Source organism: Schistocerca nitens, chromosome 5, assembly GCF_023898315.1.
Source record: "Schistocerca nitens isolate TAMUIC-IGC-003100 chromosome 5, iqSchNite1.1, whole genome shotgun sequence".
Lineage (NCBI taxonomy): Eukaryota > Metazoa > Arthropoda > Insecta > Orthoptera > Acrididae > Schistocerca > Schistocerca nitens.
The window spans coordinates 482,868,844-482,892,851 of NC_064618.1; the positions used below are offsets into that span (position 1 = coordinate 482,868,844).

The window sequence follows — 24,008 nt, forward strand, 5'->3', positions numbered from 1 at the left end:
AGGAACCGTAACAAGTAGTAAATAGCCTACAATGAGAAATGAATTATAACAATAAGAGGCGGAACGCTGCACTTGGTTGAATGCTAATGGCACTGTTGTAATGGCAGTAATAAACCTCGACAGCGTGTCTGAAAAAAGGTTCCGCCTCGATTGTCGTTTCTAAAATACAGGGTGTTTCAAAAACGTTCAAAAAAAAAATGGTTCAAATGGCTCTGAGCACTATGGGACTCAACTGCTGAGGTCATAAGTCCCCTAGAACTTAGAACTAATTAAACCTAACTAACCTAAGGACAACACACACATCCATGCCCGAGGCAGGATTCGAACCTGCGACCGTAGCGTCAAAAACGTTCATCCGATTTCTAAAAGACTACATCTTCTACACCAATAAAGATAGAAGGCTGGATGAATTTTATCTACCTTATCGAAACTTCTAAGTTTACCTTGGCGCCAGTTGCATATTGGTTGTTCATGTTTTGCTGCCGTTGTGGTCTCGCTAGCCCTTTCGTTCATAGCCCGATTTCCGTCGAGACCTGGTGAGGATAATACAGGAACAAAAACAAAATATGAATGCTCCATTTCAACAAGTACAATTCAGTTACAACAGTGCGGCGTGATTAGTCTAGAATTCAGTGTCTTCTTATCTCACGGCAACGTACGTGATTTTCTTCCTCTGGAGGTTTGTGTAAGACTCCGTTTATGTGCCACGTTTTGCAACAACTTTGGATGAACTGGCATCGTTACACAACGGCAGTGATAACGCAACGATTCCAGATCCACACAAAAGTAGGGGACGAGTCTGGCTGCCATTAGATGTTCGTCGTGTGTCCGGTGGAGAGCTCAAAGAACATTTGTGAAATTTAGGCCAACTAATCATTTGTGAAAGTTAAATGAAAACTTTGATCCTTAATGCAATTGTAAAACGTACCCCAGGGTTTTATGTGCACTCATGTAAAACATATACCCTTGTAAAATCGGACGGTTCTTCTGAAAATAAAATCTTTGTAGTCCTACACGTAGGCAAAAATTTACCTCCAGTATCTATTTACATTAGTGTACAAGGCAAGAGTGTTACGAAACAGCATGCATCCATTTATCTGTCTGAAACAATTATTAAGATTATTTAATCTTTTCAACTACTAAAAAAAACGTATTTGATCACCAAAAGCGTTTCTTTTATTGACATGAAACATCGTCAGTGGTCTGGAATGAAACAAATTTACAATAATGAATTGTTCTCTAAATCTAAAAACAGTTCCTTAAAAAGGTATTGTAGTGGGATTTTTACTTACCGCATTTTTGCACGATTTCCGCTTATATGTGGAATTGTCGTCTGCTTACGCATTTGTACGTTATTCATGCGTTTGGCACTACATTTCTGGGTTGTTTTCAGGTTGATTTGCAGCGGTGCACATCTCTTGACGTGAAATGCGGAATAATACACCACCGCCACCGTTTGTTTACGTCATCCTGGCTAAACGTGTTTCTGTTTTTTGTGTGTGTAGTGTTGCCAACGTAACTGGCAGTTAGGGTTTTCAATTTATTTAAAATCGTCCTTTTGATTGTGTTTTACTTTTGCCATTTGTATTTATTTAGTATGTAAGGAAATGTGTGTGTGAGTGTGTGTTAAAGAGAGAGAGAGAGAGGGAGAGAGAGAGAGAAAGTTGAAGATGCAGATTGTGAATAGGTATGGGTGGGGAGAAAGGTGGGCGGACACAGATCAGTAATGATAGTGACAGCGAATGCAAAGTCAAGGATGCTATAACACTCGCATTTCAATAAATTTTTATGAACTGCTTTTAGATCTAGAAACCAAACCAAAATTGTAAACAGGTATGTTTTAATTCAATGAAACGAAACCTTGTGGTAAGATAACTAGCCTACGCATTTTTTGAAACTGATGAGGGATTTTAAATAACTTTAAATAACTTAATGTGTCGTACAGATTCGCCACACAAATTGAGAACTTTCTGGAACAGTCTGCACTGTAGCAATGTGGAAGCGAGTAAAAGGAAAATAACAACACAAAAAAAATCGATCCTTTCGCAGCCACAAAGGCAATTACCGTAGCTCGTCTCACGTCCCGCTCCCACCCTGTCTCTTCAGAGCCATAAATCACATAAAGGTAGGAGGGCCCGCCAACAGGATTCTACGAAGCGACAGGTGGAAAAAACACGAGCGCGAGATGGAAGGGGAAGTAGGCGGAGCTTGAGCGAGCATTGGTGGGAGTAGCCGCCAAGCAAAGGCATTTGTGCAACGCGGAAAATACGAAGGCGTCCAGCAGTTGGCTCGGAGAGCTCGCAATGACTGCGAATGGGTACGTGGTGAGCGTCGCCAAGAGCGTGGAAGCAAACACGGTGCAGGGGCTGCAAGCGCAGCAGCGCGTGCTGGCGCTAGCGCAGAGCCGCGGCGTCGGAATAGTCCAGATGAACGGTCAGCGCATCTACGGCCCGCCCCGCTGCTGGGACGGCCCGCCGCCCCCGCGCGGCTGCGAGGTCTTCGTTGGGCGGCTGCCGCGCGACGCGTACGAGGACGAGCTGGTGCCTTTCTTCGAACGCGCCGGCACAATTTACGTGCTGCGGCTTATGATGGACTTCAGCGGCACGAACCGCGGCTTCGCCTTCGTGCAGTACACCACTCCGGAGGCGGCCGCGCTCGCAGTACGCCAACTCGACGGCTGTCACCTGCGGCCGGGCCACGAGATCGGCGTCGTCCCGTCCGTGGACAACTGTCGCCTCTTCATAGGCGGCATCGCCCAGGACAAGAGCAAGGCCGAGGTCCACGAGCAACTGGAGCGCATCGTGGAGGGCGTGGAACGGGTGATAATGTACCCAGACGAGGACGGCAAGGCGCTCAACCGGGGGTACGCGTTCGTGGAGTTCCGGACGCACAGGTACGCCGCCATGGCCCGCCGCCGGCTCGTGCAGCTATGGGGACACAGCATGGCCATCGACTGGGCCGAACTGGAGCCGCACTGCGACGAAGAGGTCATGAAACAGGTACTGCACCTACTGCTATTGCGCTTATTACGCGCTGTTTCTCTGTCTGCTGCACAGCTGCTGGCTATACTCGTAACTGGATCTGGACGAACACGCGTTATAAATCGTTTTATGAAGATGCTTGCGTAAATGTCAGGTCTGTACTACTACTTGCTCGCCTGTCAATTACGCGAATTTAACGCAAGCAAACAACGTGTGTTTGCTTGAGCGTGTGTGCTAAGCGGCCCGTACACGATCGTTGGCCGTGTACGGCGCTGTTTGATGCGTTTGTCAAGCATAGTTAATGTCTGACGTCTTTGCGAGCAATTTTGAGTAATGTAAAATGTGGCAAGATGGCGGACGTTGTTTGTGTCGATATTTTGCAGCCGCATGTTCCGTGGAAAATTGTTTTATTACAATCTAATTGTATCGTTAGTTTCCAAAACTGTCGAAACTACGACCAGGGACGATAACAAAGTAACATTGACAAGTACCGAGAAGATGGAGGTTCAAATGGCTCTGAGCACTATGGGACTCAACTGCTGTGGTTATCAGTCCCCTAGAACTTAGAACTACTTAAACCTAACTAACCTAAGGACATCACACACATCCATGCCCGAGACAGGATTCGAACCTGCGACCGTAGCAGTCGCACGAAGATGGAGGTATCACGTCTTTTCCAGTCGTAAATAACGCAGGAAGGGGTTATGAACAAAATTAATATTTTACACATAATATACAAGCAGGAGAGCCATGGAATATGAAAAAAATCTAAAGTTTCCGGTTCGTTCACAGCATAACATATACTTTAACAGGTTTTCATTTGTATATATTTTTAATCCATTCTCTTCTTTTAACACAGTGCCAGCGTCAATGCAAGGACTGCTTTCTCTGCGTTTATCGTCATTCTACCACTGTCGCAATACTCACGTAACATTGTCTGCGTTAAAGTGAGGTTAAACTGACACTCTTACGTGTACTGGGCTGTGTGACAAACCCGCTGCTAGATAAGGGCACATTTGACAGACAAGTTTACTAGTTTACGGGAGGCCGTAACACTAGAGAGGCTTCTAGAAACATGCGTCAGATACCAGATTTTCGTAGCGATCATGTTCAACGATCTGCAAATTGACGGATGATTTTATTCGAGCCAATGATAGCTTTTAAATCATGATAAAGCAAAAAGCTACACTGTGTACGATCCTCTTGTTAAATAGAAAGCAATTTATCGTGCAGCATGAATGATGTAGTAAGAAGAAAAGCTAAATTCACAGAGATAAAATTGCTGCAGAGAGAAAAGGAAGGAGAAAGGTTGTAGAATCAGTCCTCAAAGTAAAAGGTTAGTCTTCTGTGAATACGTATGGCAGTCTTCGTGAACTCTTTGCTACTTTACACTCTAAAATGGTCAGTGACTCGTAAGAAACCCTTTATTCGGAAGAAGACCGCCACCCGATGTTCAGCCTGTTGTGCAGAAATCGAACACAATAATTTGCTTCTGGTATGACAAGTAGAAATATACTGTGAATATGTTTGTAATTTATATAAAATAAGCCTCGTGCAGCTAAAGGAACTGTCTCTATGTTTTCCACCATTGCAGCCAGCACCGTGCTGAAAATTCGACCTCCTTGCAAAGCCATTCGCTATCTTCGGGAGTCATGTGAGCGCATCGTTGTCTTGAGTATGATGTATTTTAGCTATGAACTGACGCTTGTACATGAAGCTAGAGGCGCAGAACGCTTTATCATGTGTGCGCGCAAATTTCAGTTGACACTCCGCGTGGCAGCTGACGGGAGTCTCCATAAACGCATTTCCGCTTTAGAGCTGCGTCCATCAGCCACCGCGCTGAGAGTCGAAGCCAGACAGTATGTAGCCACCAACCCATTACAGTCCAAGCAAGCGTGTTCAAGCAACAGCTAGTCTTGCGACTACGTTAGCCCGTGCTGAAGATAATATTCACATGATTTGTTTTATCACTATAGGTTAGATAAACAGATTTGAACCTATCAGTACTCTTGACACCTTCGATTAAAAAGTAGAATGCAATCATGAGAGTTAACTGTAGCGCCTCATGAAAGACTGTTTAATAAACAGAGCGGGTAGGTGTTTCAAACCGACAGGTTCAGCATTTGACTGTGCGCGTTAAGATGCATATTCAATGTTTAGTTTAAGATACAATTTGTTGTTGTTTACATTAGTTTTCAAAAAAAATGGCTCTGAGCACTATGAGACTTATCATCTATGGTCATCAGTCCCCTAGAACTTAGAACTACTTAAACCTAACTAATCTAAGGACATCACACACAACACCCAGCCATCACGAGGCAGAGAAAATCCCTGACCCCGCCGGGAATCGAACCCGGGAACCCTGGCGTGGGAAGCGAGAACGCTACCGCACGACCACGAGATGCGGGCGTTAGTTTTCATTTTTACCCCTTGTGGTAAAAGTTCTTTGGGGTCGTGGTGCCCTACAACCGAAACAAGATTTGAGACACGGCCTCTTTAACTGCAATTGAACCTAATAACGATTTAAAACATTGTGAACAATAATTAAGGAGAAACTGTCGTAGGTAACTTACGTCGAATTCCCGCATCAGTACGTTGTAATACTGACAGCTTGTTTTCATGCAATAGTGAAGACTATAATAAAGCACTTTTTCATACTCTGTTTTAGTTTTAGGTGACCTAAGTCAAAAATCACGCGTCGTTACTTTGCAACTGCTTGTGTTGTGAAAACTACATGAAACACGTTTTCGATACATATGTACACACATTGTGTGAAGCATTGTACACACACACACGTGAGGACAATACGGTATTGCTTTAAATACGCAGTTATACACTAAATAAGCATTTATACACTGTCGAAATTTGCGAATGTTGACTTTAGTTCGTTATCTCTGTCATCTCTGGATTAATATACAACTCTGATTTATTTCCTCACGTAATTGGTTTTGAGAGAATTTATACTTTTAATCATGACTTGTTTGTATATGATAGGGCAGTTGGTTTATATTTAACACACGCAACATCCAACTTTGTCTTACTGTGATTGGCTTTCGCATTAATTCTGTGGAAACAAGCATTCGTATTCCCTAAATAAGCTTTCGTAGAAATGATATACTATAGAAAGCTTTCGTAGAAATGATATACTGTAGAACGTGAAGCTGCTGAATAATTTATTTTTAATTGTACGACCAGTTTCGGCTGGAGACTACCATTTTCCAGTACTTGTTGCACAACATTTGGCACATACAGACTACTGAGAGACATTTCTTGTCTATACATGCCTTTGCAACAAAATCGCAGTACTTTTGACTCTCGTTTGAAATGGGAGGCATAAGACAGTTTCTAGACAATATTGCGCAACACGTGGAAGTCTGGACGCGTTGGTGTGCATGGCCGCCGTAAAACGCTTCGTCCATTTTTTATTATTTCTGCTTTCTTATTATTAAACATCTTTTATCAAGATGTGCTCAACGGAGAAAGGTCTGCAGTTGACTGAAGGTTTTCACGTAGTGTATTTGTGGGAAGTTGTAATTCCGAATATAAAAGTCGCAACAAAGAGTTTGTTGTCGAGGAACTGACCAAAAAATATGAGTTGATGAGTGATTTTCAAACATGCCTCTGCTACTATGAAAGTCGAAAGTAAATTACAGCCGAAACAAAGCCTTTCCATTAACAACACACGTTTCCACCAACGTCTGCACATTCTATTTCTCTCACTGTCCATTATTATCACTGCACAAGCCGAGATCCCAACGAGGTCAGCCGTTTTAGCGAACATGTCTACAGACAGACTACAATGTCTATAGACAATAGCTCGATTTTTTATACAAGCGGATACTTACTTTTATGTATACAGGAAAAGTTTCATGCAAAAGATATTCGTCTCACACTGCACATACTTGCAAGGAATATTAACTTTTAGTAGTTTTGAATTGAAAATAATAACACTATTTAGGATTATGTTCGCATGAAGTGCAGTTTTTAAAGCAATGAAACCAGTAGACCATTCCACATAAAATTGTATTTTCGAACGTTTCAAGGATCCTTCCGACGCAATTCAATTTCACTGTATTGAACTGTTTTCACTGTATTGAACGGTACTATAGAGAATGTCGAGAAATTTGGTTCTGGCCAGAGATATAAACTTTCGAAGTTAATAATACGCATTATAAGATTCTAATACAACGCATTTTACTTTTTTTAAGATTAGGTGTAGTAATAATCGATTTCGAGACACAAAGTACATAGTACCTGTGATAAATGTATGTACAGTGGTGACCTACCTTTAAGGCCAATTCACATAGTTCGTCACCTCAAGGTGTGCTCATACTGTCCGTCAGGACACCGCAAGTCAATTCAGGTCACGTGAACTCAAGTCGCATGGCTGTTCTCAACTGTATTTTCACAGGGCTTGCGATTTTCACATTTGTACGAAAATGACATTTATTGGAATCAAATGGTTTGCTTGCTGGGATAGCTTGTACATTAGAGAAGGAAGGCAGAGGTGCAAAACAATTCAAAAGAGAGTGTGGATCCGAAAAACAACATTACGTGGTACACAAGGAACTCGAGGAAGAGGAATCAGCATTTTATTTTTTAAAAAGGTGAAGCACCACTTCTTTTCATTTGTCACGTCAAATTGCTCCCAGAATAAGTAAAAGGAACGTAGTATTATGAGCTGTCATCACATGAAAAATTGGGTGTGTTTGCCAGTCCAGTACAAATTTTTGTGAAATAGTCATATCTTCCTCAATACCTTTCCCTTCAAGATGTGTAGGTTTTCTTTCCATATTGTATTTGGTTTTTAATATTCGTACGAAGTTTAGCTAGTGTAACCACATAAATATTGACCACTTTCGCTTGCAAAGGTGTTTCACACACAGCCCAAAGAGCTACTTGACTATAAAGAAGCCTGCCACTAACACATGTTTAAATAAACAACCTTAACATGTTACTTTATGTATACTTTGTCGCAAAAAAAAAAAAAACATTTTGCCATTAATACTGCGCCTGAAGCTTTCAAGCCATTTCTTTATGTGACATTACAAATGCCTGACAACATACAAATAAATTATGAGATTCTACCCACAGTACTTTTTTCAGTTAATGTTGAAGCCATATTGCTATTCATTATACTGTAAAATATTAAATACAGTACCGGTTTGAATAGAAATCTACTTTATAAATGTAGTAGAGGGGAAGTTCCGTCATTTATTATAAATTTAACAAAAGACGTAAGGAAACGAAACGATTTATAACAAATAACGAACAACATACAACTGATATCGATCACGAAAACCACAGCCAAACGAAATATGGAGAGCTTGGCCATGAATCGCGAGGCAATGATCTAGGGGTCACGTGATCAACAACGGACGGATGACGTCAGCCGTCGAAAACAGTCTTGGCGGTGTCCAAACATGGCGTGACGGGACGGGACGACGGCCAATGTAGATGCCGCCATGTGAGATGCATTGCAGAATGTTTTGACGTGACGGACTGTGTGAATTGGCGTTTACGCTTTCCACGTAATGAGAAGAATTATGAGAGCACTTCTGTCAGTTTCGCGGCCGTAGTAGGTCGTGGTCCAGAAAATTTATTTCAGTATTATTATCTTTCTTTGTTACCCGCTTGAATAGCCATACGTGTTAGGCGGCACTTTCGGAAAAGGGGAGGTGCGGCGGCTCTGAGTCGTATCCCTCCCGCGGATTATCGACGAGGGCCAGCGTGCCGAACAGCCTAGCTGTGATTTCTAGGCGGTTTCTCACATCACAGTGGATGAATACCATGCTGGTAACCAAGTCCTATCTCAGTTACATTATTTGCAAACATTTTAAAAACTTCTTTCACTTTCTTTTAGTACCTCCCGTTTCTTTCTATTAGTAGCATGTAAGATTCAGAAGGATGTAGGTTGCAGTAATTATTCGGAGATGAAGAAGCTTGCACAGGATAGAGTTGCATGGAGAGCTGCTACAAACCAGTGTCTGGACTGAAGACCACAACAGCAACAGCGATGTAAGTAAGTTTATTTTGCAGAAGCTGGTCGGTGAGCTCTATTGACCAGTTGTCAGCGGTAATATTTCGATTGCTTCTGAATAGTGGTTTGGAAAGACAAAGAACAGCTTTTGTTGCAATAGCAAACCGTTTAAATATTTTTGTATTATATGACTTGTACTGTATATCTACTGGTTCGAACATTCAGCAAGGCATTAAATTTTCAAATCATATTTTACTGGATTGCATCCAAAGCCGACCAGCATTTCATCCGTAGTTGCGTTGGTTCCGGAAGTATAAAGTGATTACGAATTTTGATTAAATGCTTCAAAAATATGTCCCATCGCCGCAGCCGGGTTAAATTTTGCTCGTAGTATTTTCTATTCATGAATGTCAAACCTCAGGCAATGTAATTAAACAGCAAACCTTTTTTTGCAGACGTTAGTTACTAAGCGAAAACTTTCACGACCAGTCCTGTCTGTTGAAATGATAATTGCTCCATTGTTAGACTTGAAGGCAGCAGTTAGTAGCGGAAGGTCCACTAAACAATTTATTTCAGTGGAATTTGTTTCCTTTTACTCTGTCCGATCCTGACTAACTGGCTTATTATGAAGTGCCTGAATTTTCAAATTTGTATAGCGCACAACTATATGTAGAATATCTTGTGAGAAGAGTTTCTGCCATGTTTCCGAGAGCAGAACTTTTGGTAAAGCATTCCTATTTCCCGGCAATTTCGTTAAATTGTGGGCTGCCGTGATTACAGCTCGGGTTGGTTCGGTGGCAGCCCATTTCTATCCGTCCGTCCCCCCCCCCCCCCTTCCCATTTTTTTTATGGTCGGCTCACCTGTGACCGCAACGTCTTTACTGCATCTCATCTTCGTCATCAGATTCATCGCCAGGAAGTTCACTCGCTGTTTCTTGCTCATTTGAAAATGCATTTTCGATGGTAATGTTGCTCTCGGGATCGCTATCTTGAACTGAACAGTCAGCACCACATTCCTCAGTGCATCTTTGTACGCATTCCTTAGAGATAGGATCTGTAGCGTTACCGTTTTTGGATTCGGACGTAGTCAGTAAACTGAAAATATTATACCTATCTGTCTCCGATAACGAGAAAATGGATCGTATGTGGCGCATTCACTTCCGATCTCACGCCCGCGACAATGAAATATTTATAACATCCCATATATCTCCTAAACTGCTCGAGATATCGAAACGAGATTTCGGCGAATGGTGGCACACAAGCAGGATAGTACTTTGCCAGTTTGTAAACACACTGACCTTTCTTATCTGTGACGATATATCTGAAGTTGTACTTTCTATTTCATTTTTTCATGCCAGTGAATGTAATTCATTAAGAGTTGCCGACAGCTAGTAAAACGAAGAGTTTCCTAGTATGAAAATAACTGAAATTTCTTGTCATATGTTACCGCAAATCGACATAATGAGGTTTTTCGCTAGCTATTGAGCTCTCTCGCCAATTACTTGTTTAATGAGACTGTTTCACAGTTGTCACAATAGCTGCTTCAAAAATGAGTTTGTGCAAATTATGCTGTGTTTTGGCAAAAGAAGTACAATTGAACCTGTCAAGAGGGGAAATGTGTTCATTAATCGTAAATGGTGATGATTCTTCGAATGAGAAAAGTTTAACAATTCACACAGAAAAAATCGCAAATTCTGTTGGAATTTTGGTTGAATCCCATAACTCATCGTCGTATTTTTACCACTGAGGCACTGGAATGGAAACTTGCGAAAGGAATTTATTCCTTTTCTTCATCTGAGCAGTATTAAAGTAATGACGAGAGTACCCTTCAGGCGGAATGACACACACATGCCAGATGCTGGTTGTTCACCTACGCCTTGTCAAACTGACAATCTGTGATTCGCGAATAAAAAGTTGTTATTGAGAAAAGTAAACAATTGATACGTAGCACACCACAATGGTCAATGTATTGTCAGCAGCTGAGAAATGCACGCTACAGGAACGTGGAAGCTAACCAAGTGTGTTTTGGGAGAGCAAGGGTTCACGTCGTTCGAGAAACATTGTCATGAAAGTACATCTCCCTTGTCAGCAATACATTTCAACAAATGTATATATATCAGATAAGCACACTTTATCAGGATAGTCTTAATACCGACCACTACCTCATTTGTGTCGTCTGTTGTGTAATTAGTTTATTAATGCTGATAGTGTATATGCAACCACTGAAATGCTTTTTCTCGTCACGACGAGCCGATTAAAACAACATTATTTATGAGGGCTTCCCGACTGTTTCTAGCTTGCAGTGAAAGTGCCATGTCCACATATACATTGTGTAATGTCTTTTATTACATCCATATATAGGACACTTTTGACCAGAAGTACAAACGGCTCATACCTGTGGAAATTACGCCTTTTCGTAGAGATACGTGAGCCTAACAGGCAGCAAGTACATAAGCTTTTTTCACTTCCCTGCCTTGCTTCTAGGTCACGTGATTTTATACTATTTCTTACTTCCTTATTCACTACCCTCACGATGAATCTTCTGTCCCTTCTTACGATCTGAAAACATTGTGGAGGCAGTAGATATAATTCCAGTGGCTAGTGGCTCACCAGTTATTGAACTGTGTATTGTATTCTTCTTGACAAATGAATAAAGAAAACAAAATAGTATACAGACATCTGTAACTGAAAACTATTACATACTAACGGAAAGAGTGCTCGCGTGACTCGCGGCGCGAGAAACTGCCACAACCACAACGCCGGGCGACCTAGCGCAGGCCCGTGTCGCGTCCCAGTCGCGTCGCGTCACTATTTGTGCGGTCCCATTTGAACCTGTGAAGTTAACAAAAAAGCGTGCTGCGCTGCGCCGTGCCACACGCGCTATACGCATATCAATTTGCGCCGAGCCGTTTAAACTGCGTCGCGGAGCCCTGGGGACTAACAAGTTTGTCGTTTGCGATGGTTTACTGGCTCGCAAACTGAAGTTGCCTGACCACGCGGAGCCTCTCCCCACCGCAGAAAGGTGCTGAACTGCGCATGCTGCCTGATAAGTACATTAGGAAGTTAGTACAACTTCGTACTTCTCTGGAGTTTCTGTTATTCCGCAAAGCCTGTTAAGGATTAAATTAACATCTGCGTCAACGTCCATACTCTGCAAACCACAGCAAAGTGCACGATAGAGGGTACGTCCGGTTTCTTCCCACTCCATTCAGATATGGAGCGCGGGAAGAATGGTTGTTTTAATGCATGTGCGTGTTGTAAATATTCTGATCTTGTCACAATCCGTATGCGAGCGATACGGGGAGGTTGTAGTATATTCCTAGAGTCAACTTTTAAAGCCCGTTCTTGAAACTTTGTTGGTAGACTTTCTCGGGATGGTTTACGTGTGTGTTCAAGAGTCCGCCAGCTCAGTTTCTTCACCATCACAGTAACATTTTTCCAGAAACAAAGCTGTGACCATTTGTGTCGTCCTTCTCTGTATATACGTTCAGTACCCTCTGTTAGTCCTGTTTGGTACGCGTCCCACACTGTGTTCTAGAATGGGTCCCACGAGTGATTTGTGAGCAATCTCCTTTGTAGACTGAAAGAGCTTCCCCAGTATTCTACGAGTATCAGTACAATGAAGCCCACAGCCTGCCTTATCCTGAATGGAGCGTAAATGATAATTCCATTTCATATCCTTACAGAGTGTTGCACGCAGGTATTTGTATGAGTTGGCCGATTCCAGTCGTGGCTCATTGATATTATAGTATACTACGTTCTTTCGTTTTGTGAAGCGCAGAATTTTACATTTCTGAACATTCAAAGCAAGCTGCCAATATTTGTACCACTTTGAAATCTTGTCAAGATCTGACTGAATATGTATGGAGCTTCTTTCAGAGAGTAGTCCATTATAGATAACTGCATCATCTGCAAAAAGTCTGAGGTTACTATTAATATTTTCTGCAAGGTCATTAATATAAAACAAGAACAGCAAGGATCAGAACACACTTCTGTGAGGCACACCCGAAGTTACTTCTACATCTGACGGCGACTCTCGATTGAAGATAACATGTTGTATCGTCCCTACCAAAAGGTCCTCAATCCAATAGGATATTTCACTTCGAGCTCAATATTCTACTCCTTGTCTACGTGATTGCCAAACCCTACCGTAGCCAGCAAGGTCTCCAGATCTCTCCCCAATTGAGAACGTTTGGAGCATTATGGGTGGGGCCCTCCAACCACCTCGGGTTGACGATCTAACGAGCCAATTGGACAGAATTTGGGACGATATTCCTCAAGAGAATATCCAACAACTCCGTTATCAATCAGTGCCAAACGGAATAACTGCTCGGGGGGTGTTACAATCTTGACTTATTTCTTTTTCGATTACATCGCGAAAATAAGATTAAATTATGAGACTCCTGAAGAAAGTGTGCGCATGGAAGAACATTTTAGGAACTGAAGTTCCGTAAGCTGTTGCGGCTTTCTTAGTTTCAGTACTTTTTGGGAGAGGCGAGGAGAAAAATAAGCAAATACTTACGACAAGTTATTCAACGTTTTAAATATACTAGTCCGCAGCTCGTGGTCGTGCGGTAGCGTTCTCGCTTCCCGCGCCCGGGTTCCCGGGTTCGATTCCCGGCGGGGTCAGGGATTTTCTCTGCCTCGTGATGACTGGGTGTTGTGTGATGTCCTTAGGTTAGTTAGGTTTAAGTAGTTCTAAGTTCTAGGGGACTGATGACCATAGATGTTAAGTCCCATAGTGCTCAGAGCCATTTGAACCATTTAAATATATTGATTCAGAATTATTGGTAACCATTAGAACGGCAAAGGAGAAAAAGGCGTCATAACGGAATATCTGTGATTCACGGACATACACTAATGGAAAATGAATCGCAATAGAGTAATGAAATTTCGGAAATATATTTTTTCTAGGTAACAGAGCTAAGTGATTGACACTGCAAGATCACAGTTTAATGTAAGAGCGATATAAGCCATTGCAAATGTGAGATGGGTACATTAATAACTGGTCTAACCGCCGGAATGTTGAATGCAAGCATGTCGGATGTCAGTTTGTTGGATGGAGTTTTATGCATATACAGGAACGGGTAATGCTATTTGTGGATGACGCTGGAGTTGTCCGATGGTGCCCCAAACGTTCTCGATTGGAGACAGATCTGGTGATCGATTAGGCCAAGGCAACATGTCGACACTCTGTAGAGCCCTGGAATGCTGTTCGTTAATGAAAGCACAACAGGTCGAATCACGACATTGACATACAATTTTGCAGTCTGGGTGCATGGGACAACCGCGAGAGAGCTCCTGCTTCGTACGAAATTGCGCCAACTCGCCTCCTCCTGGCCAAAACACGGTGATCGCTGGCACCGAGCCAGAACCATCTTTCATCAGAAAATACAACAGACCTCAGCCTGCCCTCTACTGAGCACTCGCTAGACACCACTGAAGTCGCAGAAAGCGGTGATTTGTTTTCAGTAGAATGCACGCCATAGGGCGTCTGGCTGGCTGGGCTTGAACTAACCGATTTGTAACAGTCCGTTGTTACGGTAATGCCCACTGCTGCTCAAATTGCCGCAGCAGACGCAGTACGATGCGCCACAGCCATACGCCGAATACGATGGTTTTCTCTCTCGATACTGCCCACGTGGCCATTCGGAGACCGGTCTTCTTGGGACCAAACGTTCTCGTGGCAACCGCAGTTATGTGCCGCAGTATTTTCAGTGGCTACATTCGGCCCAACTCTTTTTGCAGTACCGCAGAAGAAACATCAATCTTCTCGTAGCAAACTTAGTGAGATGTTGATAGTGGCGTTTTTTTCACCATAAAGGCATTCGTGACGTCAACTCACTGTGTCCAATCTCAAAGGTAATTAACGTTCACGACCGTTACATAGTGTGTTTAAACCAAACCTTATTTGCATCCTCATAGTGCCGCTACCATTATCACTCTTATGCGACTGGTGCGAAAGTTGTTAAGCAGGTGAATGGGATGAAAATAAATAAATCGCCACGTCCTGATGGGATTCCAATTCGGTTTTACAGTGTACTCTACTGCATTGGCTCCTTACTTAGCTTGCATTTATCGCGAATCGCTTGCCCAACGTAAAGTCCCAAGCGACTGGAAAAAAGCGCAGGTGACGCCTGTATATAAGAAGGGTAGAAGGACGGATCCTCAAAATTACGGACCAATATCCTTAACATCGGTTTGTTGCAGGATTCTCGAACATATTCTCAGTTCGAACATAATGAATTTCCTTGAGGCAGAGAAGTTGCTGTCCATGCATCAGCACGGCTTTAGAAAGCATCGCTTCTGCGAACCGCAACTCGCCCTTTTTTCACATGATATCTTGCGAACCATGGATGAAGGATATCAGAAGGATGCCATATTCCATGACTTCCGGAAAGCGTTTGACTCGGTGCCCCACTGCAGACACCTAACTAAGGTACGAGCATATGGGATTGGTTCCCAAGTATGTGAGTGGCTCGAAGACTTCTTAAGTAATAGAACCCAGTACGTTGTCCTCGATGGTGAGCGTTCATCGGAGGTGAGGGTATCATCTGGAGTGCCCCAGGGAAGTGTGGTAGATCCGCTGTTGTTTTCTATCTACATAAATGATCTTTTGGATGGGGTGGATAGCAATGTGCGGCTGTTTGCTGATGATGCTGTGGTGTACGGGAAAGTGTCGTCGTTGAGTGACTGTAGGAGGATACAAGATGACTTGCACAGGATTTGTGATTGGTGTAAAGAAAGAATGGCAGCTAACTCTAAATATAGATAAATGTAAATTAATGCAGATGAATAGGAAAAAGAATCCTGTAATGTTTGAATACTCCATTAGTAGTGTAGCGCTTAACACAGTCACGTCGATTAAATATTTGGGAGTAACACTGCAGAGCGATATGAAGTGGGACAAGCATGTAATGGCAGTTGTGGGGAAGGCGGATAGTCTTCTTTGGTTCATTGGAAGAATTTTGGGAAGACGTGGTTCATCTGTAAAGGAGACCGCTTATAAAATACTAATACGACCTATTCTTGAGTACTGCTCGAGCGTTTGGGGTCCCTATCAGGTCGGATTGAGGGAGGACATAGAAACATTTCAGAGGCGGGCTGCTAGATTTATTACTGGTAGATTTGATCATCACGCGAGTGTTACGGAAATGCTTCAGGAACTCGGGTGGGAGTCTCTAAGAGGAAAGGAGGCGTTCTTTTCGTGAATCGCTACTGAGGAAATTTTAGAGAACCAGCATTTGAGGCTGACTGCAGTACAATTTTACTGCCGCCAACTTACATTTCGCGGAAAGACCACAAAGATAAGAGAGATTAGAGCTCGTACAGAGGCATATTAGGCAGTCATTTTTCCCTCGTTCTGTTTGGTAGTGGTACGAGGTACCCTCCGCCATATGGTGGATTGCGGAGTATGTATGTAGATGTAGAAAGTTCAGTAGACGTCATCTTCGTAGAAAACTTCCGTTTATGTCACACAACTCCCTGGTGTTCAAATTTTTTTCGTCAGTGTACATACAGTTTCGAAAATACTTGAATAACATAAAAGGCGCAGCAAAAGCAGAGATGCGTTTCTACACGATCGTAAACGCTAAGACGGATGCCTCCTTTTTGCAGTGACAGTGTTATCAAAAATGAATACTCCTCTCACTAACAAAATGACTGCCTGGATTAATCTGAGCAAACAATATTTGGAATCTAAATAAATGTACACAGATTTTCTTATATGTTCCGTCTGAAATATAAAGCACAATGACATACAGAGATTAAAAGGACTTCTTTAAAGCAGAAATTTCTGGTTCTGTAGATATATTCGATAAAAATATTGATTTGAAAAAACAATTACACAATTTCTATTGTTTTACACTACTCCATGAGTATTACCTACATACGAATATTATTTTTGAAGAAATAAAGCTTTTATTGCGAGGTTGGTTATTAGTAGAGGATGGATTTCGAAGCAAAACGTGTTTCCTTTTTCATATGTTTAAAGGTAATGGCAAAGATTATATTTCGTACGTTGGCAAGAAACTTTAACTGTGCTTTTTAACGCTTATTTTACTGCAAGTCAACACAGCTGATTCAATTCTTCATTGGCAAATAAAAAAAATTTGTCCAATTTATAACAAAAATCAACAATAGGTTATGGACGGAAAATGAGGAAGTCCCTGGATGACGACACAGAGTACAGCCGAGCTAAAGTCGGCAGAGCAGTCGGGGATTCTTCAATATTAAGACGTAGCGAACGCGGGTATCGCTGTGTGACGTTGCGTCTGAAACTACAGAGTATCGCCCAGAATGAACACCATTCATAGCAAATGCTTAAACGAATAAGGAATATTTTTAGTGAGAACAGTAACCCTTTGTTGTTTCAGGTATCAACACATTCGCAGGTATTATGCGGACACTGTGTCGTGGCAGTTTTAGGTAGGGAGTGTTTTGAACTGAGCTTGCGTTCGATACCGGTGATATCCTCGAGCTCACTGATAACCGGTAGAGGTCAAGCCTGAGTTACACCACTGCCAAACTCAGCAAATAATTGCGCTGTAGCCACTATGAAATGGTTTTTATGCTCCATTTCGTTTTGTGTTGAGGATTGCGTTTTTCATATTCTGAAATGAGTGAAGAGACCGCTCTTGGTGCAAAAAGGGATTCGAAAACTAAAGGTATCAACGATCCTTACGACCGCTATGTCAGTTCCGCTTTCGTGGAAGCACAGAACGCGGGAAGTATGATAGCAGCCCTTCGAGAGGGAGGCGTGGCTTAATCCCCCTCACCCCTCCACTCCCCACCGGCAGTCGAAGTTCTCGTTTGCTCTCACGGTCTCCGCGGGCTGCCACGCACCCACTCACTTTTGCTTTATTGTTATTTATTGACGATGCACTACAAGTTTCGAGTGGGCAACCTTACGTGCTTTTTTTCTTTACAATATCACCATGCCACTGCATGAAAACAGGGAATTGGGAATTAATCTTGACGATTTTAACGAGTCAGAAAGACAAAAGGCCTGTATTTATATGTCGTTTCTTAAATCAGTGGTGGTCGCTTGGCATGTGTTTCAGCACACTGTAAACCTCGCACTAAAAGTAAACCAATTTCACTTTGAATACAAGCTGGAAATGGCACGAAAATTACGTCAGTTCTCTTCGAATGCGAACTGGAAATCGTATTAAAATTTCTCTAAAACGGACGAAAACATGTTTCTAGTTATCTCTCCACGATAACTAGAAACAAGTGTCGAGTGCTGAAATGACTATCCGCGGCACTACGAACAAAGGAGAGGAGCGACACACCCTATCCCTTTGCTGCTGCGCGTACTCTGTCGTGAAATTACCGCTTCCGGCTCGGGGCTCACGAGAAATACAGGCTCCGCTACGAATTTGTGACGTCACACTAGTCGACTCGTCCGCCATACTTCGCGAACACTCGCCTCCGTGCAGGGACCACGGGTAATACGTATACAATTGAAAAGGTGCCCACTAAAGGTCTTACCTTCGTCGTCTGCTATCGAGGACCTGCATACATTTAAACGAGCCGCCCCCTGCCGGAGATGGCTGCTGTCATTCGAAATACCTGGAGTGTCAACATGCTGTGAATTTAACGCCACGGCCTGCCTTTCTCGTGTGCCATGTTTGTGCAAGTGTAGAGTATGAGGACTTTTTGAGAAACAGCTGTCGCGACGCCACTGTAATCGAGTGGTGTACTGCATAGGCTGTTAATTTGCAGACCTCAGTTTGAATCCAATTGATTCCAACTTTTTTTCATTAAATGTTATCCATCGTAATGTTAAACTATTAACTATAAAATTTGAAAATGGCACTTCAGGTTATATATGTAATATTAATGTATTCAGTTTAATCACTATTACTACTCTTGCAAGTCAAAAGGCTATACTCGAGATCAGGGGTGCTCAGCCTTTCTAAGCATGAGATATACTACGTGAAATTTACCCCATGTAGAGATCTACTGACTTTACTCTAGCGATATCAACCTATTTTCACTAAAGCGCGTTACCAAGGGGGTGGGGTGGGGGTACTTAGCGCCCACGCTAAAAAATTTAAAAACAAAATTCGTTAATTTTTGTTGTCTTACATTAACAATATGCTCTTTTAAGAGGTACTGACATGTAAGTAGTTCCAGAAGCTGAAAATATCTTTCATCACATTCTTAGGTCTACCAACGACTTTCAATGAAGTATACAACTAAGGGCAGGTTTATTTTATAACCGAAACAAAAAAATTAAAAAAAAACCACAAATTTCCCAACTCGTTGTTGAATTTCACTCATAACATAATCGTTAAAGTGAGAGTGACGTGTAAGTAGGGAACCTGCAAATGCTAAAAATGACATTTACTAATACTTAAATTTTGGGTTAGCTGAAAAATTTTAAACATTTAAATAGACTGTTAGAAGACTTAATCAAAAGCAATTCATATCATAATTTTCACAGAGTTTTAAAATATAAAGTACGAGGCTTGATTACAGTATTTGTAAAACGTGAGCACAGAAGTACCATCACCCTTTTCTCCTTGGTTTTCTGAGGATTAAAAATTCATAAAATCTTGACCACAAAACAACACAGTAGTCAAAACTTTTTCAAACATGAAAGATAATTTTATCACCATAAAGAGTTGTAGGCATTGAGAGGTGCCGGGGCTAGCAGTGTATTTAACACTAAATTCTTCTAGAATCTACATATGTAAATGATGCTCTAAGCCCCCCTATTCTAACTCCGACTTTTGCTGTTGCACATGGATTAAAAAGAAACTCGAACTGACTGTAATCGACCCTGCAAGTGGAGTAGAAAAGAGTTTGACACCTGCAATAATTTCATTTGATAAATAAGTTAAATAAAGCAAAGCTTCATTAACGTAGTGAGAAATGATAGGGTTGCTCTACCGTTTAACAGAATGAAAGTTCTGTCCACAATAACAATATGATTTATTATAACACAAAATAATAAACAAAAACACATGAAACATTTACAATACATCACATTGGCTCAAATTGGATACTCAAATAAATGCTGTGAAGGTGAAGTTGTCCCTAAACTAGATTGTGACATTTATGACGAAGTGGTATGTGGAGCCAATTCCTTGCAACTCAAGTCTTAAGAGAGACACACAGCCAACCCAACATTAATTGCTGCTGCAGTAGTGAGAATTCAGACAACGAACACCCTAGACAGAACAAAGTTAGAAAAAGACGAACAGGCGCGCTCTGCTTAGCTCTGATTATCACCAAGGAAAATCCCTATATGCCGGTGCTGCGGACATACATTACCAAACTGTCTTCTTAACTGCAAGAACACGATCTGGCGTACCGGAGGCGATGGCTGGTTGCTTCGACGTCCCGTCGTGGTGATGATAATGTCGCGAGTATAGCCCGAAACAAATTATCCTGGCCTGGTTGTTCCAGACTAAAGACTTCCTAGCAATACAAATGCGCCTCTGAGGGAGACGAAGAAGGCTCGCCACACAATCACTGACGGTACAGTGATTGATTTTAACAAGCGAAGTCATCCAGTAACTCCGATACAGTCAACATTAGCCAAAACTGTTACAGCCAACGGAAGGCAGGCTGACACGCGCAGTGAGAGCTCAGTCTTGTAACCTACTTCGACCGAAAGGCGAGAGCCGACTTCTCACAAGAGCACCCATACAAACCGAACACAGAACATTCCCGCCCCCACGACAGTGGCCGTGGTTAACCGTTCCAATCAGCAACTCCACTCTATTGACGGAGCACTACCATTCCACCAATGGAGATTCTTGGCGCCAATTTCTGCGCCGATTTTGCTACGTCACGGAGCTATGCCCTGAGCAAGCCAATCACAGTTACGATTTTGCAGAAAGCGCGGGAATTTGCCCGCCAAAACTGCCTGGGTACACAAGTCATTCCCACACCTCGCTGCACTAAGTTTCTGCTAAGTAACGGGACCTCTAGCCCAGCCGCTACTTCAGGCCCCTCCAAGCGTGTCTTTTGACAATGTCGGCGTCTGGAAAGCATTCACTCGACTCCCTCACACCCGTCAGCTTACCCTTTCAAGATAGGCAGAGCCCACCTGTCACCGGACCACCTGGGTGACGAGAGACGCTGCGTGGGAAGTCCGCGTGTGAAGGAATAGCAACTTTTCACCGCATGCAATTAGAGACGAAGATCGTAAGATAGAAATATGAGAGGGGGCTCATGCCACCTCTCAGCATACTACTTAATTTTCAAGAATCACACTTCTGAAAAAAATTATACACCATCACAAATGCTGATAAACGTTTACTGAGATACTTGGCTTTGCATAGCATTGACAAATTTATTATAGTCTGAATAATTCACCAGCGCCAACCTTACACAGTGTGAAAGATGAGAATCAGTCAGTTTATTTCTACATTTAGATTTCACAATGTTCGTCATTGAAACCACTGCCTCACATAAACAAGTTGATCCAACAAATGATATAACATACGATGCCACTTTTACAATGTTAGGGTAGGTTTTTTGCTTACTAATTTCCAGAAGTTACCTTCATTGTACTCTGAATTTTAGGAAATGTCATTTTGAAGTTGAAGCATTTGCTCTTCAAGTTCAGTTTCATTAAAAGAGAAAAGAGTGCTCTTTTTACTTGAAATATCTTCCACACCCACGTTTTGAAAAGTTTGAGCTTTGAAAGCTACACCAGGTTCCACTGTCTTTGAAATCTGAAAATCATTTTTCAAATTTCGTGTTCAGTGCTGTCACGTTGGTTGTGTACTGCTTTGGAGCTTCTTGATTCAACGATATTTGCAGGTCAGACATTTCTGATTGTATTTGACGAAAGTGTTTCACATTTAATTTCTGTAACTATGGTATCCAAAGGTCAAGTTTTTGCATGAAACTCTTCATGGAAGACACATGAGTTATGACAGTCTGGTTTTATTCCTGAAGCACTTTGCCTAACTCACTTAGTTCAACTATTGTGTCACTTACAAATGGCAGATTCAACAACTAGCTTACATCATACAGTTGGGGGTAATGTCATAAAAGGTTTTGTCACTGGCAGAAGTTCTCTTAAATCTGTTGAGAACCATACCTGTAGGTCGGCCAGTATGCAGTAGATTCCTTACTGGCTGTCCAATTCTCCAAATAGCCGTCTTAAACTTTTCCCTCAGTAATGATTGTGAGTGAACTGAATTCACAGTTTTTGTGACAATACATGTACAGTTTTCAAAATATGTCCACAAAGCACTTGCTCGATGCAATGATACTTTAAAAGAAAGATGGGAAAGATTCATCGTTCGCACACAAGGTAACTAATGCTTTGTGTTTGCCTACCATGAAAGGCGCTCCATCAGTAGCAGTACATGCAAGCTTCTGAATTCGCAAATCATAATCCGAAATGAAGGGTTTGAATGCATTGTAAAAATCTTTTGCTTGTGTAGTGTCTTTCAAGGTCAACATTGTAAGCAAGTCCTCTTTTACACTGAAATCTGAAAATATCATTCTTAAAAAAAATCATAACTTGAGGTGAATCGACCCCATCTGCTGACTCGTCTAACTACAGCGAGGAAGACGAGCAGGATTCTGAATCCGTTATCAGCCGATCTTTGTTTTCTGCCGTTAATTACACTGTTCTTGTTATAGTAGGTCTCATGGCTGATATGATCTATGACTTCATTTTGAATGTGGAAAACAAGGACTCACTAGCTGCTAGAAAGTACTCCTTAACAAGTTCGACATCGTCAAAAGGCTTCGCATGTTTCATCGGTACTCCAAATACACGAAATTATGCTATATTGGATGAAACACTTTTTTGCCTAAGTTTTACAAAAAACGACTGCTGTGATCGCAATTTAAGAGTAGAAAGTTTTCCTCCGCAGCTGACTACCAAAAGCTACTTCAGACGCGAAGTCTTATGAATTCTTCTAAAATGAAGTTCAGTATTTCCCATTTTAGGTATGGCTAAAGTGGTGTTACGTATCAAACATATACACCTATCTTTATGCGTTGTAACAAAAAACTCTTCTTCCCATTCATCGTGGAAGTGATATGTTTTCCTGTGTTTAGCAGCACTTATTTTGCACAAATACGGTACTAACAGGGAACCCCTTGAGTCCGATGTCGCGAAAGGCCAACGATGTTCACGCATTCGACGCCCCACGTCTACATTACATCTATATGGATACTCTGCCAAATCACTTTTAAGTGCCTGGTAGAGGGTTCATCGAACCACCTTTACAATTCTCTATTGTTCCGATCTCGTATATCGGCGCGGAAAGAACGAACACATACGAGGTTTGTCCGGAAAATACGTATAAAAGTTGAATAATAACTTTATTTTACAATTATTCAGGTATTACAATATGGTGTCCTTCAAAGTACTCGCCCTGAGACGCGATACACTTCTGCCAACACCGTTTCAACTGTTGATAACATTGCTGAAAGTCTTCAGTTGTGATGTTGTTGAGTTGCCGTGTCGTTTTCGCCTTGATGGCTTCCACATCTCCCAAGTGCCGCACCCGAAGCACCATTTTGCATTTCGGGAGCATGAAGAAGTCACACGGGGCTAAATCGGGTGAATAAGGGTGGTCTGTTACGGTGATCGAGCTTCGGGCCAAAAACTCGCTCACAACGAGCGACGTGTGAGCGGGCGCTTTGTCGCGATGAAGGATCCACCTGCCCCCTTTTGCCAGCTCCGGTCGGACTCGGGTCACACGAGCTCTGAGACGTGTCAGAACTTCAACGTAAAAATTTCCGTTCACTCTCTGGCCGGGAGGGACAAATTCCTTGTGAGCAATGCCCCTAAAATCAAAGAAAACAATCAACATTGTCTTCACATTGGACCTTGATTTTCGCGACTTTTTTGTTCTCGGTTCCCCTGCTAGTTTCCATTCCTTGCTTTGAGATTTGAGCTCCACATCGAATTCGTAAAACCAGGACTCGTCTCCAGTGATGACTCGGTTGAGAAAGTCCCCTCGTTCCTGTGCTTCCAACCAATCCTCACAGCACTCAACCCTCTTTGCTTTCTGTTCTGGCGTCAAGAGCCTCGGTACGATTTTCGCACACAATTTCTT

At 42.2% G+C, this 24,008-nt stretch overlaps 1 protein-coding gene across 1 annotated transcript in view; it reads left to right on the forward strand.

Moving 5' to 3' along the window:
* The first annotated feature begins 2,303 nt into the window (after positions 1-2,303).
* The window catches only part of LOC126260541 (probable RNA-binding protein 46), a 107,024-nt gene continuing 85,319 nt past the window's right edge, over positions 2,304-24,008 (forward strand). The window contains exon 1 of the mRNA XM_049957876.1: positions 2,304-2,999. Coding sequence (XP_049813833.1) covers positions 2,304-2,999 — 696 coding nt within the window. The remainder of the gene's footprint in view (positions 3,000-24,008) is intronic.